The 16,030-nt window shown below is 33.9% G+C and overlaps 1 protein-coding gene across 3 annotated transcripts in view; it reads right to left on the bottom strand.

Annotated features, from left to right (window-relative positions):
• The window catches only part of CWC22 (CWC22 spliceosome associated protein homolog), a 69,082-nt gene that overhangs the window by 22,085 nt on the left and 30,967 nt on the right, over positions 1-16,030 (bottom strand). The window contains exons 7-13 of one of the 3 annotated variants that reach the window (XM_023730517.1): positions 10,904-11,072; positions 10,422-10,475; positions 8,831-8,966; positions 8,525-8,731; positions 8,370-8,432; positions 2,488-2,598; positions 1,175-1,256 (exon numbers count right to left, since the gene is read on the bottom strand). In XM_023730517.1, coding sequence (XP_023586285.1) covers positions 1,175-1,256; positions 2,488-2,598; positions 8,370-8,432; positions 8,525-8,731; positions 8,831-8,966; positions 10,422-10,475; positions 10,904-11,072 — 822 coding nt within the window. Of the gene's footprint in view, positions 1-1,174; positions 1,257-2,487; positions 2,599-8,369; positions 8,433-8,524; positions 8,967-10,421; positions 10,476-10,903; positions 11,073-16,030 lie in introns of all 3 variants that reach the window. The other 2 variants (XM_004375460.2, XM_023730516.1) reach the window with 2 other exon arrangements.

Here is a 16,030-nt window from a genome sequence, read left to right as displayed (position 1 = left end):
TCATAAAACAACATGTGTACTACTGTTCCATGAGAAACTATTTGTTCTGTAAGCCTTCACCTGAAGTACAATAAAAAAAAACAAAAAAAAAAACCTCAAAAAAAAAAAAAAGTTTTCTTTTAAATGATTCAAAGAACTTCACTAGAACTCTTCAGAGTTAATGCTAACAGCAGTATTAAAACACTGAATCTGCTATTCACAAGTGATTACTGCTGGATGTATAAAAAAAGACAAACAAATTAAAGGTCAAACTCTGTTTGACAATATTTATCTTTACTTTAAAAAATTCTCACCTCCCTCTTTAAGTTTGTATGAAAAAAAAAAAAAATTAATAGTTTTCTTTTTCATGTGTAAGGTAAACAAGTAGCTAAGAAAAAACCAAAACATTTCCAACCAATGTTTTGTTGTTTAACATTCCTCTACTTGAAGATGAATCTAAAGCCAAAAAATTTTCAGACAGAATGAAAACAAGATGACTCTTACTTATGAATCACCATTGCTATTACATCATACTAAATGGAAATACACAAAACCTAGTAACAAAACTGAGAAAACATTCCTCCTCCAGTGTAAAATGTAAACACTGTGCCCACTAACTCAATAGGTTGACTGTCACACAAAACAACAGATGGATTAACCATTTAACATTCTCATTTATTTCTCTTTAAAACCAAACTCACAGGCTTCAAAGGGAATAGGTTTTGTTTTCATGATATCATAGCAGTTCTTACTTAACATTACTTCAAATGTTTCTCAAAACGTTCCTTTAAATTTAATTCCTATTTTTATTTATATTCATTTTCACCTGCATAGCAAATCAGTAACCAATAGTTATTTTAACATTATTTCTCTGCTTAGAACTAGAATTAGGGAAAATAACATTATATTTCTACTATACAATTAAATACCATGCTAACTCTATAATAAACTACAAGAAATGACAGAGCTAAAAATGTTTAATTATGTAACTTTCCAAGTTAAGTTAAAAAAACAATTGTTCTTGCAGCAAATAATCTAGAGTAGCAGTCTATGGATGAGCTTAGTTTGGGATGGGGGTAAAGAGTTAGGTAGCCTGAGAATCCATGTGGTATTTAGTTTTTCTGTTATCAGATCCTAAAACGTATCCTTGATCTACCTGACAAAAAAGAGAACCTACTGGACTACTGTATCTTACCTTGACTGAATAGCAAGATAAATTGTGCGACGAAAGGAGACCAGATTAATTTCTGTTTTGTCATGAATAGTGACTTTTTGTCCTGGAAGAAATTAAACATAACAAAATTAAGAAACTAAAAACATTAATGTGAAGAGTTAAAAATGTATTTCTGTATAATTTTCTTGCCATAAAATTATTTACGATCTCTCAGCTTAATAATAATCTTTTCTATTGTGTAAGTTAATTATTTATAGAATCTGAAGTAACTACTTCATCTTTAGTCAAATCTTAAGAATATTTTAATAAGTTTTGTTTATTCAAAGAAGTCCACAACCGAACCCGGAAAAAAAATTTTTTTGTTGTCACCTGCTCATTTAGAGGCTATAAAATACTGCAGTCATGCTGATGTTTGGTAAAATATTATTTCTAGGGTTACAAACAATCCTTTGATAATCTGGAATAACTTATGGGTAGAAATTCACTTTGAGAGAACATTGGATCATCGTGACAGGTTGGACTGGTCCTATACAAATATACCTATTTGTCAAAATTTCCTTTTATATAATGCACGAAAACTTTCCTTATATTTAAAAGTGTTTATTTTGAATAGTATTTCCACATAAAATAAACTCTAAAGTACATAGCACATAGTCAGAAGATGCTTGAAATAAAGACAGTACTTAAACTTATTTTTATAAATGTTATAGAAGAGTCATTATACTCTAAGACAGAACTAAAATACAAATGCCCTAAAAGAGAAAAATGTACTTTTAATGTTTTCAAATATCTAATACATGTACTACAAAGTAAAGTTCTAAGCTTATTTTTCGGCAAAATAATGTAACCAAAGCCTGCTTCTATATAAATATAGCTTTTGGCCTCCTCACTTTATTTTGCCATAATGAATAGCAAATATTTAGTCATTCTCAACTGTCACATTTTTACCAGGGTTATATAAATCACATGTATTCTTCATGGATGTACCTTTTTCATGGGTTATAATATAATCAAAGGCATAAAAGGCCAAATAAAAATTACACTAATGTTAAAAAGGAATTTTCCTATTTAATACATTTAGAGCAGGATTTCTCAAACTTGGTAATACAGACATTTTGGGCTGAGTAATTGTTTGTTGTGGGTGGCAGTCTTATGACTTGTAGCATGTTTGACAGCACCCTTACCGTTTACCTATGAGATGCCAGTAGCATTCCCCTCTGGTTGTGACAACCAAAAATGTTTCCAGTAATTGCTAAATGTCCACTGAGAACTATTGTTCTAGAGGATAACATCAGAATTAGAGTATTTTACAGTATTATTTGAATCGGCTGCACCTTTACCTTCTTCATCTTCTTCTCCCTCTTCATCCTCTTCTTCCTCCTCCTCATCACTACTTCCAGCATCTTGGTCTGTGTTTGAGTCACTGTCTCCTTCATCAAGAATTTCTTTAAGAACAAAATAAATATAAGGTAAAATAACTTAGCAAGTTATACACATGTATCTCATTTTGAGAATATAATTATCAGTTGATTGAAATCCACAGTGACATAACACTTTACCAAACAAAAAAAGATCATCACTCAGGCCTCCTGTTACTGCCTTGGTGATCAGAAGGCATTACAACCGATTTGACTAGAGAGAGCCATATGTATCATTCTTCTGCCATATAAAAAGCGGCCATGAAACAAAGAGGTGATGAGAAGTAGATGTAGGTTTTCTAAAAGAGGAAGAACACTGGAAAATAAATTAGGAATGGAAACTAGCATATTGGAGTCAAAATACTGTATTTTTTTTCATAATTAGAATCTATTCTACAAAGCTAAGACTAGATACAGAAAACAAAAATTTAGGTTAAGAATGTACTTTGAAATACAAAGAAGAGAGGACATAATTACATAATTCAGTGTTCTCTTTAAATAAGTATTGAGGTTTTATTAAATTGTATACCTATTAAATTGAACATTACAGGTTGTGGAGAGATTGGAACACTTATACACTGCTGGTGGGAATGTAAAATGGTACAACCACTTTGGAAATTGATTTGGCCCTTCCTTAAAAAGCTGGAAATAGAAGTACCATACAATCCAGCAATCCCACTCCTTGGAAAATATCCTAGAGAAATAAGAGCTGTCACATGAACAGATATGTGCAGACTCATGTTCATTGCAGCACTACTCACAACAACAAAAAGATGGAAACAACTTAGGTGTCCAACAGCAGACAAATGGATAAACAAATTATGGCATATACACACAACGGAATACTACACAACGATAAAGAACAATGATGAATCTGTGAAACACCTCACAACATGGATGAATCTGGAAGGCATTATGCTGAGTGAAATTAGTCAGTCACAAAAGGGCAAATATTATATGAGGCCACTATTATAAGAACTCAAGAAAAGGTTTAAACACAGAAGAAAACATTTTTGATGGTTAGGAGGGTGGGGAGGGAGGGAGAAGGGAATTCACAAACTAGACCAAAACCCTCAAAAAAAACCTCAAACCCACTGCCGCTGAGCTGATTCTGACTCATAGCAACCCTACAGGACAGAGCAGAACTGCCCCATAGAGTTTCCAAGGAGCACGTGGTGGATTCGAACTGCCAACCTTTTGGTTAGCAGCTGTAGCTTTAACCACTACACCACCAGGGTTTCTGCTAACTAGATAGTAGACAAGAAATATCTTAGGTGAAGGGAAGGACAATATACAATATAGGGGAAGTCAGCACAACTGGACTAAACCAAAAGCTAAAAAGTTTCCTGAACACAGCCAAACACTTCGAGGGACAGAGTAGCAGGTGACCATGGTTTCGGGGGACATCTAGGTCAGTTGGCATATTGAAGTTTATTAAGAAAATGTTCTGCATCCCGCTTTGGTGAGTGGCATCTGGAGGCCATCTAAGATAAGTCAATTGGTCCCAACTCACCTGGAGTAAAGGAGAATGAAGAACACCAAAGGCAAAAGGAAAACATTAGCCCAAGAGACAGAAAGGGCCACATCAACCAGAGACTCCATCAGCCTGACACCAGAAGAATTAGACAGTGTCTGGCTATCACCAATGACCGCCCTGACAGGGAACACAACAAAGAGTCCCTAACGGAGCAGGAGAAAAATGTGGTGCAGAATTCAAATTCACGTAAAAAGACCAGACTTAATGGTCTGAGACTAGAGGAACCCTTGAAGACACGGCCCCCGGATTCTCTGTTAACCCAGAACTAAAACCATTCTGAAGTCAACTCTTCAGACTAAGGTTAGACTGGACTATAAAACATAAAATAATACCCATCAAGAGTATGCGTCTTAGTTAAAGCAGATACACAAGACTAAATAGGCAGCTCCTGTCCAGCAGGATGGGAAGGCAGAAAGGGACAGGAACTGGCTGGCTGGACACGGGAATGTGAGGTGGAAAGGGGGAGTGTGCTGTCACATTATAGGGATTGCAACTAGTGTCACATAACAATATGTGTATAAATTTTATAGAGAAATTAACTTGAACTGTAAAGTTTCACCTAAAGCACAATAAAATAAAGCAAAAAAATAAATAAATTGAACATTACAATCAATTCAGTCTTTTCATATGTAAATAAAAGCTGAAGTTTATAAATCTTTAATATTGGTAAGACGGGCACTTTTATTGGATTATCATTTCTTAAATAAAACTCACCTTTAGAAATTGATGAAAATAAGTGATATAAACAGAGACTACATAAGGTCAGTTATATTAGTAGCAAACAAATAACACAAACTAAAATTACATTTTGCACCACAGTGTGTGCTCTATTAGCCTGATAATTTCATAAACCAGGCCAACACTTTACTTTTGCATTTCTATTATAATCAGAGAGCTTTTAATACAAAGTTTTGGGGGCCAATTAATTTTTAGGAAAATTCCACTTTCTTTCAAGTTAACCTAAGCAGTATAAATCAGAAGCCATACACAATTAATGTTAGGAGAAAACTTGATACTATAAGGAACACTTCACAAAAATGCAGAGTTGTCATTCAGGCCTTATCTGATACACGAATCTCTTCAAGAATACTTCTAACAAATGTGACTTCAAGAAGCAATGTGTAATATCTAGTGTATCACTCTACATTATGACTTACACAGACTTTTAAAAGAGGAAATTATTTAGTATTCCCTAGTAGGAAGAGAGGCACTCCTGCTGTTTTTCCAAATGCTGTAAGACCCAAAACACAAGTACACCTGGGTCACTCTAAGGTGCTAATTACTAAAGCTGTGCTCGCTTCCTGCTGGGGCCATATTTTTATGTCAGCTATAGAACATCTTATGAACGAATGAAGGTCAAATGAATTATCTAATCATTTATATCACCCTCTCATCTTTCCACTTTAGAATATATTCACTAGAATCCCTGAGGCAATGACATTGGATTTTATTAACTGATTGACTGAAGCAGTGGTTTTCAAAGTGTGATCTATGAACTCCTGAGGTGAGGTCAGGTGATCTGTGAGGTCAAAACTATTTTCATAATAATACCAAGACATTATTGACTTTTTCACTGTGCTGACATTTGCAATGATGGTTCAAAAGCAACAGGGGTTACAACTACTGCAACCCTAGCACAAGTCAATGCACCAAACTGCACTAGTCATTGTATTCTTCACTGCCACATTCTTGCTGTAGGGAAAAAAAACGCTAGTTTCATTTAAAAATGTCATTGGCAAAGAAGTATAACATTAATTTTATTAAATCATAGTCCTTGAATTATCCTTACAATATTCAGGGTGACAAAATATGAAGTTCATATACAGCACTTCTGTTAAAGACAGATGTATAATGGTGATAGTGATCTCAAGGAAAAGCGCTTGTGTGATTGTGTCTCAAGATGAATTAGCTGTTTTTTAATTTTTTACTTGAAAGACTGGGTGACAAACTACTTATAAGGTATTTTGCAGACATTTTCTCAAATATAAACAAAGAGAGCCTGTCACTTCAAGGAAAACAATTAACAGTTCCACCATGATAAATCTAAAATTTTCAAGAGAAAATTATAATTTTGAAAAACTTGTATCCATCAATGTAAGCGTGTCAGTTTCCCAATATTTAAGACTTTTCTGAAGAGACCTAGAAGTAGTCTTCACAAACGTGATTTTGTTATTGTAAAATGACATGTTAACACTTCGAAAATACACATAACTTAGTGTATCAGAAATTTCCAAATGACCATTGTAACATGTTACAAAATCAGGCATGGGTAAAAGTAAAAGCTCCATTCGAAGAGGCAGACCAAGGAAATTTCATGTAACAGAGTAGGAAAAGTTCATGGACAGTGTTTCATATTCTAATAGCAATTAATCTGGAAGAAACTTCCAGTTATTAAATACTGTCATAGTATCAAGGAAGAATAGGGAGTCCTGGTGGCGCAGCTGTTAAATGCTCGGCTGCTAACCAAAACGTCAGTGGTTTGAACCCACCAGCTGCTCCGTAGGTGAAAGATGTGGCAGTCTGCTTCTGTAAAAATTTGTACTCTTGGAAACCTATGGGGCAGTTCTACCCTGTCCTATAGGGTTGCTATGACTCATAATCTACTCAATGGCAGTGGGTTTGGGTGGGTATCAAGGAAGAATATACACAATTATCTGAAAAGGCTATTAAAATAGTGCTCCCTTTTCCAACTACATATCTGTGTGAGGCTAAATTTTTTCAAATACTTCAGTCGAAACAATGTGTTCCAACAGACCGAATACAGAAGTAGATATGAAAATCCAGTTGTTTTCTACTTAGCCAGACATTAAAAAGATTTGCAGTAATATAAAACATGCTATTCTTCTCACTAAATTTTTGTTTTGTAAGTTATTTTTCATAAAAATATGTAATTTATATTAACATGTAACCGGTTTACTATCATTTTTAAGCGAATTAATAAATTTTTTTAAAATTTTCAGTTTTAATTCCTAATAAAGTAAATGTCAATAGATATAACCCCCATAGACAAAAGCTAATTTTCAAGAGTGTAAAGGTATCTTGAGACTAGAGTTTGAAAACTGCTGTAATAAAGGAAAGGGCTACTTTCCAGGTATTGGCCAGCTGCCAAGACCACAAAGAAATGGATGGGGAACTCTGAGTGTAAAACAAAGAAGATTACACTAAGTGTAAGAAAAATTCCATAGAACTATTTGGCAGCTTTTGGGGAGACTATAGAAAAAGGTTAATAAGAAAAGCCAAAATGGGCCGAAGGAGTTCTCAGTGTTTGGAAACTAAATGATAACAGAGGAAGGAATCTAGCACTTGTAGTGAAACACCCCCAGGGAAATAAGCATCTAAAAAGAGAAACCTTTTGTATTAGGTTTGTAGGATGATAACGTACAGAAATGAAGAGCTTCTTACACCTTTACCTTCTACTTCAACAGTCCACTCTTAAGCATGACTAAAGCATGGAATACAGGCAATAAAACTCTCAAGTATAATCTCAGCTCAAGGAAAATGAACCAGTAATATTACTATATAAGTAGCCCTGAACAGTAGATTTCCAAAGAAAAATGACACAAATGTGAAAATAATAATAGCTATCATTGTCTGACCATTAACTCTGACAATGCAAAGAAGTTTATTTCATCTAGTGTTACACTAACAAGTAACATTTATCCTTATATCAAACAAGTAACTTGCCCCAGGTCACTTAGCTAGTAATGGCAAAGACAAAATAAAAGTCAAAGTTGAAACAAAGTTAGAGCTTATAATATACTAATGATGTATAAATGGTAATAATTACCAATTTACCATTATTAAGCATCAATACTATATCTAGAACTGTGATTGCAGTTATCAAAAGGAAAACAGATAGTTATCAACTGCCTTCAAGAAATAATAAAGTACAGCATTTAACTGAATATGAAACCAAGTGGCAGAGACTGTCAGTGGTAGAGAGAGAGATTTAATAAAGGGCGTGAGTAATCTATGAATATTTCTTAAGAGAGGTGAGACTTAAAGGTTGCAGACAATTTACAAGGAGGGAAGGAGGAAAGGGATAGTGAGACAAATAATTCAGAAAGAAGTAATACCATGGGTGAGCACTAGAAAGAAAATAAGGCATAGGAAACAGTGAAGAGAATGGCTTCACAAGAACAGGCATTTCTTCACGTGGGGATCACTGATACCTAAATATTTCCTTTCTATCAGCATTTATGTAATTACCTAAACTGCTTCTATTTATCCAAAACAAATTCTTTAAAAAAATTCTACATACCCTTCTTAATGACTTTGTATTTCTCTTCATTCTCCATAAAATTAGGATCCATCTTGAAAACATCTTTAAAAAATAAAGCAAAAATTAAGTAAGTGTTCATTTTCTATATTTACATTTGTTGGTGCCCCACTCCCGCAGCCCTGCCCCAGACTAACTAAGAACATCTTCAGGATTATAGTCATCCTCCAGAGGGAGCATATGGGTGAACTGATCATCTTCTTCCACTAGGTCAAGTCCCTCTAGGATAACCGGGTGATCCTTGAATCCATCCTTCCGTACTGCAAACATCACTTCAATCATATACTGAACTCTTTTGTCGATTTCAGACTCATGGAGAATGTTTCGAAGGCGTTCAAATATAGCTAAAGTTAAACAGAAAGAAAAGACAATAAAATAAGCAGTAAATATTATAATTATAATATGCAAATAAAAGCTCAGTATCAAAGCAAGGATACACTTACCATTAATTCCTCTCGGTGATACTTCTGTTAATTTGAGGCCACATTCCTTGAGAAAACCAATAGCTACTTCAACACTATCATCTGTAGGTCTTTCCAGGAGCAAAGTGAGCATCTCCAGGCATAAAACTTCATGTGCCTGGAACAGAATGCAGTCATTTGAAAGAGAAAAAACATTTTTAGACATATTAACTCACTGTTGACAGAAAATTTAAAAATTAGTAAATCTGTGCACTGCAATGGTTATATTACATACATGATGATCAAAGTTTTATAATATATATAGTAATACTCCAAATATGGGGCACAATTTTTCTTTTGCTTTCATTATCCATCTGTTAAGAATTTCCAGATGACTAGCCCAAGAATTTCCACTTCACATTGAGCATAACATCAAAAATACATTTTTTATTTTTAGGGAAGGGGCGAAACAGTCTTACATCAGTGACAAGAAAATTCTGTCCCATTCCACATGGAGAAGAAGGAAATATTTATCACTTTAACTATTTTGTGACAATGTCAAAAATCCAATACAAGTGGAATATATAACTGAAAACTGAAATTATCTGTGCTGTTGTAGCATGTGAAGTTAAGTTTCCATGGTCATCATTGTAATAATATGAGAACTTACTAGGTTAAAATCCAAAGATATTTTAAGAGTGAACACTTGAAAGAATTTCATGTAGGAAAGAATTAAAATGTTATTTTATGCCACAGAAATAAGATTAAGTATGGCTTCAAAATTCTTCCACTTATAACAGATACTAAATTTAAAATGATAATATGTTTCTGAAGGAAACCTCTGAAGATGAACAAGAGCAATTTTACTATTTTTAAGTTTAAACAGAAGCTAAATAAAAATTCTCAAATAGTGTATGAATACAAAATAGAAAAACTGAGTAATAAAATTATTTGTATTTAAAACAGATTAAGATTATTTAATCTGCATTTTAGAGGTTGATTCTAAAAATATGATTATATCTACATAGCTGCAAGGAACCAAGTTTTTGATAAAATAACCAGATATTGATTAGGTTCTCATTAGCACTATGTATGGGTGAAAGAAGTGGAGGAGATAACAATTTTAATGTTTTATAAAACAATTAACTCAAAAGATTAGACAGGAAACTTAGTGGGCAGTGAGTTTATGTTAATGGAGGAGGAACAATATGGAAAAGGAGGGTGAGAATGGTTGTACAATTTGAAGAATGTAATCAATGTCACTGAACTGAACATGCAGAAATTGTTGAATTGGTGTATGTTCCGCTGTGTATATTCTCAACAACAACAAAATTAAATTATAAAAAACAAAACAAATTATATTCTTTGAAGGAATAATTTGTGGGCAAATAATCAACCACAATATTAAGAGTTTAGATCAATTTGATGAAGAACGTAAAAGTGTTCTGGTTCCTTTTAATATCAAAGAATATTAAATGCATTTACAAGTTTTAAAATGAAAATATCATCCAAGATACTTATCTCAAAAACTATAAATCAAAACAAACACAAAAAGAGATGTGTTACTGAAATGGCACTGAGACTATGGTCTAATGCCACTGAACAGGACATAGTATTAAAGATAACTACTAACCACATTTTGGTTAATAAGATGGGCCACAAATTTTGAAGCAGTCAGACAAAGTTGCTGAAAGTGAAGACAGAGACAAGGTTAACTTATAAACTACAACCAATTTTCACTTATCTATAGAACCTACAGCCTACTAACACATTCTATTTGAAATATGTAACGCACAAAGCAAATTTTTATGAAAGTTACAAGATAAAAACCAATACCCATGAAAAAGTGTCATTTCTGGCTAAACCATCAAAATTTTATAGTTAAATATTTAATAGTTAATATTTAAATATTTAATATTTAATACTTAATATTTAAACATTTATAGTTAAAAATTTTATGGCCAGGGATATTTAAAAGAACCAAAAAAGTTCTCATGAAGTACACAGTTTTTAGAAAACATTCCTCTGTATAATGCAACATTTCTTACTATTATTGCTATTGGTTTGTTAGTCTGTCCCTGCGGGGCAGTCTACATACAAGTCCATCATATATACCTTATCGTTTCTTCGATAGCCTTTTCGAAAATTAAGAATTAACCTCTTGAGGATTAATTCTCCGATCTGTGGAAATTTTGAGTTGATAATTGCCACCAGTGCTGCATAAACATGAGTGAAGATTGGAGAAGCACTCTGTGCTTGCAAAACAGACCTGGATAGCAGTCCTCTATTTAAAAAAAAAAAAGAAAGAAAAAGAAAACAAATTCATTTTAATAAATTCATTTAAAATGCCAGTAACATTACTCTGTAAATAATCACCAAAGCTAAATCACAACCAAATTTTCACTACTTTATCTACGGGAATAGTTGGTCTTACTAATAAATACATACTGTTTTTGAGAAAACAAAACTTGAATTTGTGCTTTTATAAAACAGATTTAAAATTTTACTACAATCTTTTTCTTTTTAGATATAATTACTCTTTTCCTGCTTCATCTAATCATGAACTTGACTTTTTAAAACATTTTCAAAGAAGTGAAGGGGAAAAAAAAGACTTTTTTCAAAAGTACTACATTTAGATTTAATGTACAACTTTCACTATGGGCCCATGATTTATGTAAAACTAATTTTGTGATTAAAGACAAATCTGGGTGGTTTCACTCTTGAAGTCTATTCTTAATGAATAAAACTGAAGATTTGGAATACTTCTTTGAGTAAAGACACTGCAAGATGAGTGGTAAAACAATGACATAAAAATAAAACATTCTACTTTTAGCTCATTTGGAAATGGTCATGTTTTCTATATGTATTTGATTGGGATGGGAGAGATGCAGAGTGGGCTAACTGAAGAGTTATTTTTAATAATGTAATAACAAATAATTACTGGACTGCTAAAAGGCAGGAAAAAAAGTCTTAACAGTTATTAGGTTTAGGTATAACAACTGAATCACTCAGGCTAGAAAACAAGAGAACTCAGCCCACACAACAGAGGAATCACATGAGACAACAGACAAAATGCAGAGAATGCGAGCCTGGGAGTCACACAAAAGCGAGTTTATTCTGGCTAGGCCACCTACCAGCTGCTTAACCTTGGCCAAGGTACATAGCCTTGTTGAACCTACCTTTTGAAATGGTTACAAGGAAAAAAACATTAAGCATTTAGCACAGGGTCTGGCATATAACTGCTCAGTAATTGTTAATAATAAATACTATGTATGATGATGATAACAAGGCCAGTTAGCAAGTCACTGTACTTCTAAATCATACTATTTCTTCGGACCCTTGGAAATGGTAATTTTTATCTGAGGGACAATAAATTTGTGCTGTGCTCTTAAATTTGACAGTTAACAGCTGGAGGCAGGTTTATATTAACATAGTTTATTTTTCCTCTAGTCTTAGAGTATCAACATATAGTCTAGTACTCCATTATTTCTTTAAGTGATAAAATGTAAGGTACCTTTCAGTTCTCAATGATTTATGAAATTTTTTAATGGAATTATGAAAAATATCTGAGTAAAGTTTGGAGAAAATTTTTTTCTTTTAGTTTACTCTGCTTTGCTCTAAGATAATTTTAACTTGAATTTAAGAACTTTCTTTTTATGATTAACAATGTTAAATAACAAAACAGACATTGCATTTTTAAAAAATTTAAAAATATCTCTACGGATATTTAACTAGTATTATAAGAATATCACCATATTTATTAGCCAAACTTTAGGGCAAGACAAGTCAATGTCTAGAATATCTCAAATTTTATTCCAAGGAACAATATGTCAGAGAGCTTTTAATAATATCTCCTCCAAGAGGGTTCCATGGTTAAATATATTTGGGATATAAGTGCTCTATATAACAACAGCCTCCTTAGACTCAAGATGCTGTCAGGGTATTAAAATGTCTGAGACATCCAGCAACCAAGAAATCAGCTTAATTTTATTTCAGAGCTTCTAAAACGCTTTTTTGTTTAAAGCAAAGATATTAACAGCACTTTAAAAAGACTGCCTTAAACTAATAAATATGTGTATGGCCTCTTGCAGTATTGAAATAAAACATGTTTTAATCTATAGGAAAGAGGTATAAAAAAGACAACAGCTGCCTCAGGCAAACCTAGATTTCAAAAACATCTAGGAAAATGTTAGATATTCAACTTGGGTGATTTTCAAGGCTAGAAACTCACCATTGCCTCTGGTTGCGTGTTCTGTGTTTTATCAGTCTTATAGTCACAATTTATGCTGAAGCAAGGATCTAGAAAAGTTAACTGATTAATCCAAATGATTAATCAATACCTTCTGCTTTTCTGGAATTTACTGATGATAAATTTTGCTCTCATATTCTCATTTCGCTTTCATTAGAAATTAAATTGGTTTAAGGTAGCTCTTCTTTTTTCTCTATATATTTTTATTAATTATTCCTCACGGATTTAAATCATTTGAGACACTGAAACTCATCATGTGACATCAAAGAGTCTTGAAAAGCATATGATAGTATACATAAAAAAATACAAAAGACTCCACGAGAAAACTACTGGAACTAATAGAAAGATTCAGCAGAGTAGGAGGATACAAGATAAACATACAAAAATCAGTTGGATTCCTATACACCAATAAAGAGAACGACAAAAACGAAATCAGGAAAACAATACCATTTATAATAGCCCCTAAAAAATAAAATACTTCAGAATAAATCTAACCAGGGATGTAAAAGACCTATACAAAGAAAACTACAAAACACTACTGCAAGAAACCAAGAGATCTACATAAACAGAAAAACATACCATGCTCATGGATATGTAGACTCAGTATTTGTGAAAACGTCAATTCTACCCAAAGCAATCTACTAATACAATGCAATCCCGATCCAAATACCAACAGTATTCTTTAAAGAGATGGAAAAACTAATCATTAACTTTATATGGAAAGGGAAGAGGCTCCAGATAAGTAAAGCACTACTAAAGAAGAATAAAGTTAGAGGACTTGCATTATCTGACCTCAGAACCTACTATACTGCTATGGTAGTCAAAACAATCTGGTACTGGTACAATGACAGATACACTGACTAATGGAACAGAATTGAGAACCCAGATGTAAATCCATCCACCTATGGTCACCTGATCTTCGAGAAGGGCCCAAAGTCCATCGAATGGGGAAAGACAATTTTTTTAACAAACGGTGCTAGCAAAACTAGACGTCCATTTGCAAAAAAATGAAACAGGACCCATACCTCACATCATACACAAAAGCTAATTCAAAATGGATCAAAGACCTAAATATAAAACCAAAAGCTATAAAGATCATAGAAGAAAAAACAGGATCAATGCTAAAGGCCCTCATACACAGCATTAACAAGATACAAACGAAAACTAACAACACACAAACTCCAGAAGATAAGCTAGATAACTGGAATCTTCTAAAAATAAAACACTTTTAAGCTCATCAAAACACTTCACTAAAACAGTAAAAAGAGAACCTACAGACTGGAAAAAAAAATTTGGCTACGACAAATCTGACAAAGGTCTAATCTCTAAAATCTACAGGAAAATCCAACACCTCTACAACAAAAGACACATAATCCAATTAAAAAATGGGCAAAGGAAATGAACAGACACTTCACCAAAGAAGACATTCAAGTGGCTCACAGACACATGGGGAAATGCTTGCAATCACTAGTCATTACAGAAATGCAAATCAAAACCACAATGAGACACCATCTCACCCTGGCATTACTGGCAAGAATCAAAAAAACAGAAAATAACAAATGCTGGAGAGGCTGCAGGGAGACTGGAACTCTTATGCACTATTGGTGGAACACAAAATGACACAACCATTTTGGAAAATGATATGGCGCTTCCTTAGAAAGCTAGAAATAGAAATACCATAGGATCCAGCAATCACACTCCTAGGGATACATTCTAGAGAAATAAGAGCCATCACACCAACAGACATATGCACACCCATGTTCACTGCAGCATTGTTCACTATAGCAAAAAGATGGAAACAACCTAGATGCCCATCAACAGATGAATGGATAAACAAACTATGGTACATACACACAATGGAACACTACACAACAATAAAGAACAATGATTAATCTGGGAAGGATCTCATGGATGAATCTGGAGGGCATTATACTGAGTGAAATTAGTCAATCACAAAAGGACAAATATTGTATGAGACCACTACTAAAAAAAAAACTCATGAAAAAGTTTACACACAAAAGGAAACAATGTCTGATGGTTATGAGCGAGGGAAGGGGTGGAGAGCGAAAAACACTAAACAGACAATAGATAAGTGGTAACTTTGGTGAAGGGTAAAACAGTACACAAAACTGAGGGAGCCAGCACAACTTGTCCAAGGCAAGGTCATGGAAGCTCCACAGACACATCCAAAATCCCTGAGGGACCGAATTACTAGCCTGAGGGCTATGGGGACCATGGTCTCAGGAAACATCTAGCTCAACTGGTATAACATAGTTTATAAAGAAAATGCTCTATATTCTACTTTGCTGAGTAGCATCTGGGGTCTTAAAAGACTGTGAGCAGCCATCTAAGATACTCCACTGGTCTCATCCCTTCAGGAGCAAAGGAGAATGAAGAAAACCAAAGATACAAGGGAAAGATTAGTTCAAAGGACTAATGGACCACAACCACCACAGCCTCCACCAAACTGAGTCCAGCACAACTAGATGGTACCCGGCTACCACCACCGACTGCTCTGACAGGGATCACAATAGAGGGTCCAGACAGAGCTGGAGAAAAATACAGAACAAAATTTTAACTCACAAAGAAAGACCAGACTTACTGGCCTGACAGAGACTGGAAAAACCCCAAGAGTATGGCCCCCAGGCACCCTTTTAGCTCCGTAAGGAAGTCACTCCTGAAGTTCGCCCTTCAGCCAAAGATTAGACAGGCCCATAAAACAAAATGGGACTAAAGGGGCAAGGACTAGAAGGCAGGAGGGGACAGGGAAGCTGGTAATAGGGAACCCAAGGTTGAGAAGTGAGAGTGTTGACATGTCATGGGGTTGGTAACCAAGGTCACAAAACAATATGTGTACTATTTGTTTCATGAGAAGCTAGCTTTTTCTGTGAACCTTTCTCTAAAGTACAATAAAAAATAATAATAAAGTCATTAATAGAGAGAGAAAGAAAAAAAAAGCTTCTTGAAAAGCAAAAGTTCCACACCATCTCAAC

This window comes from Trichechus manatus, unplaced genomic scaffold (assembly GCF_000243295.1).
Source record: "Trichechus manatus latirostris isolate Lorelei unplaced genomic scaffold, TriManLat1.0 scaffold00037, whole genome shotgun sequence".
NCBI classification, from domain to species: Eukaryota; Metazoa; Chordata; class Mammalia; order Sirenia; family Trichechidae; genus Trichechus; species Trichechus manatus.
This window is presented reverse-complemented; position numbering and strand designations above follow the sequence as displayed.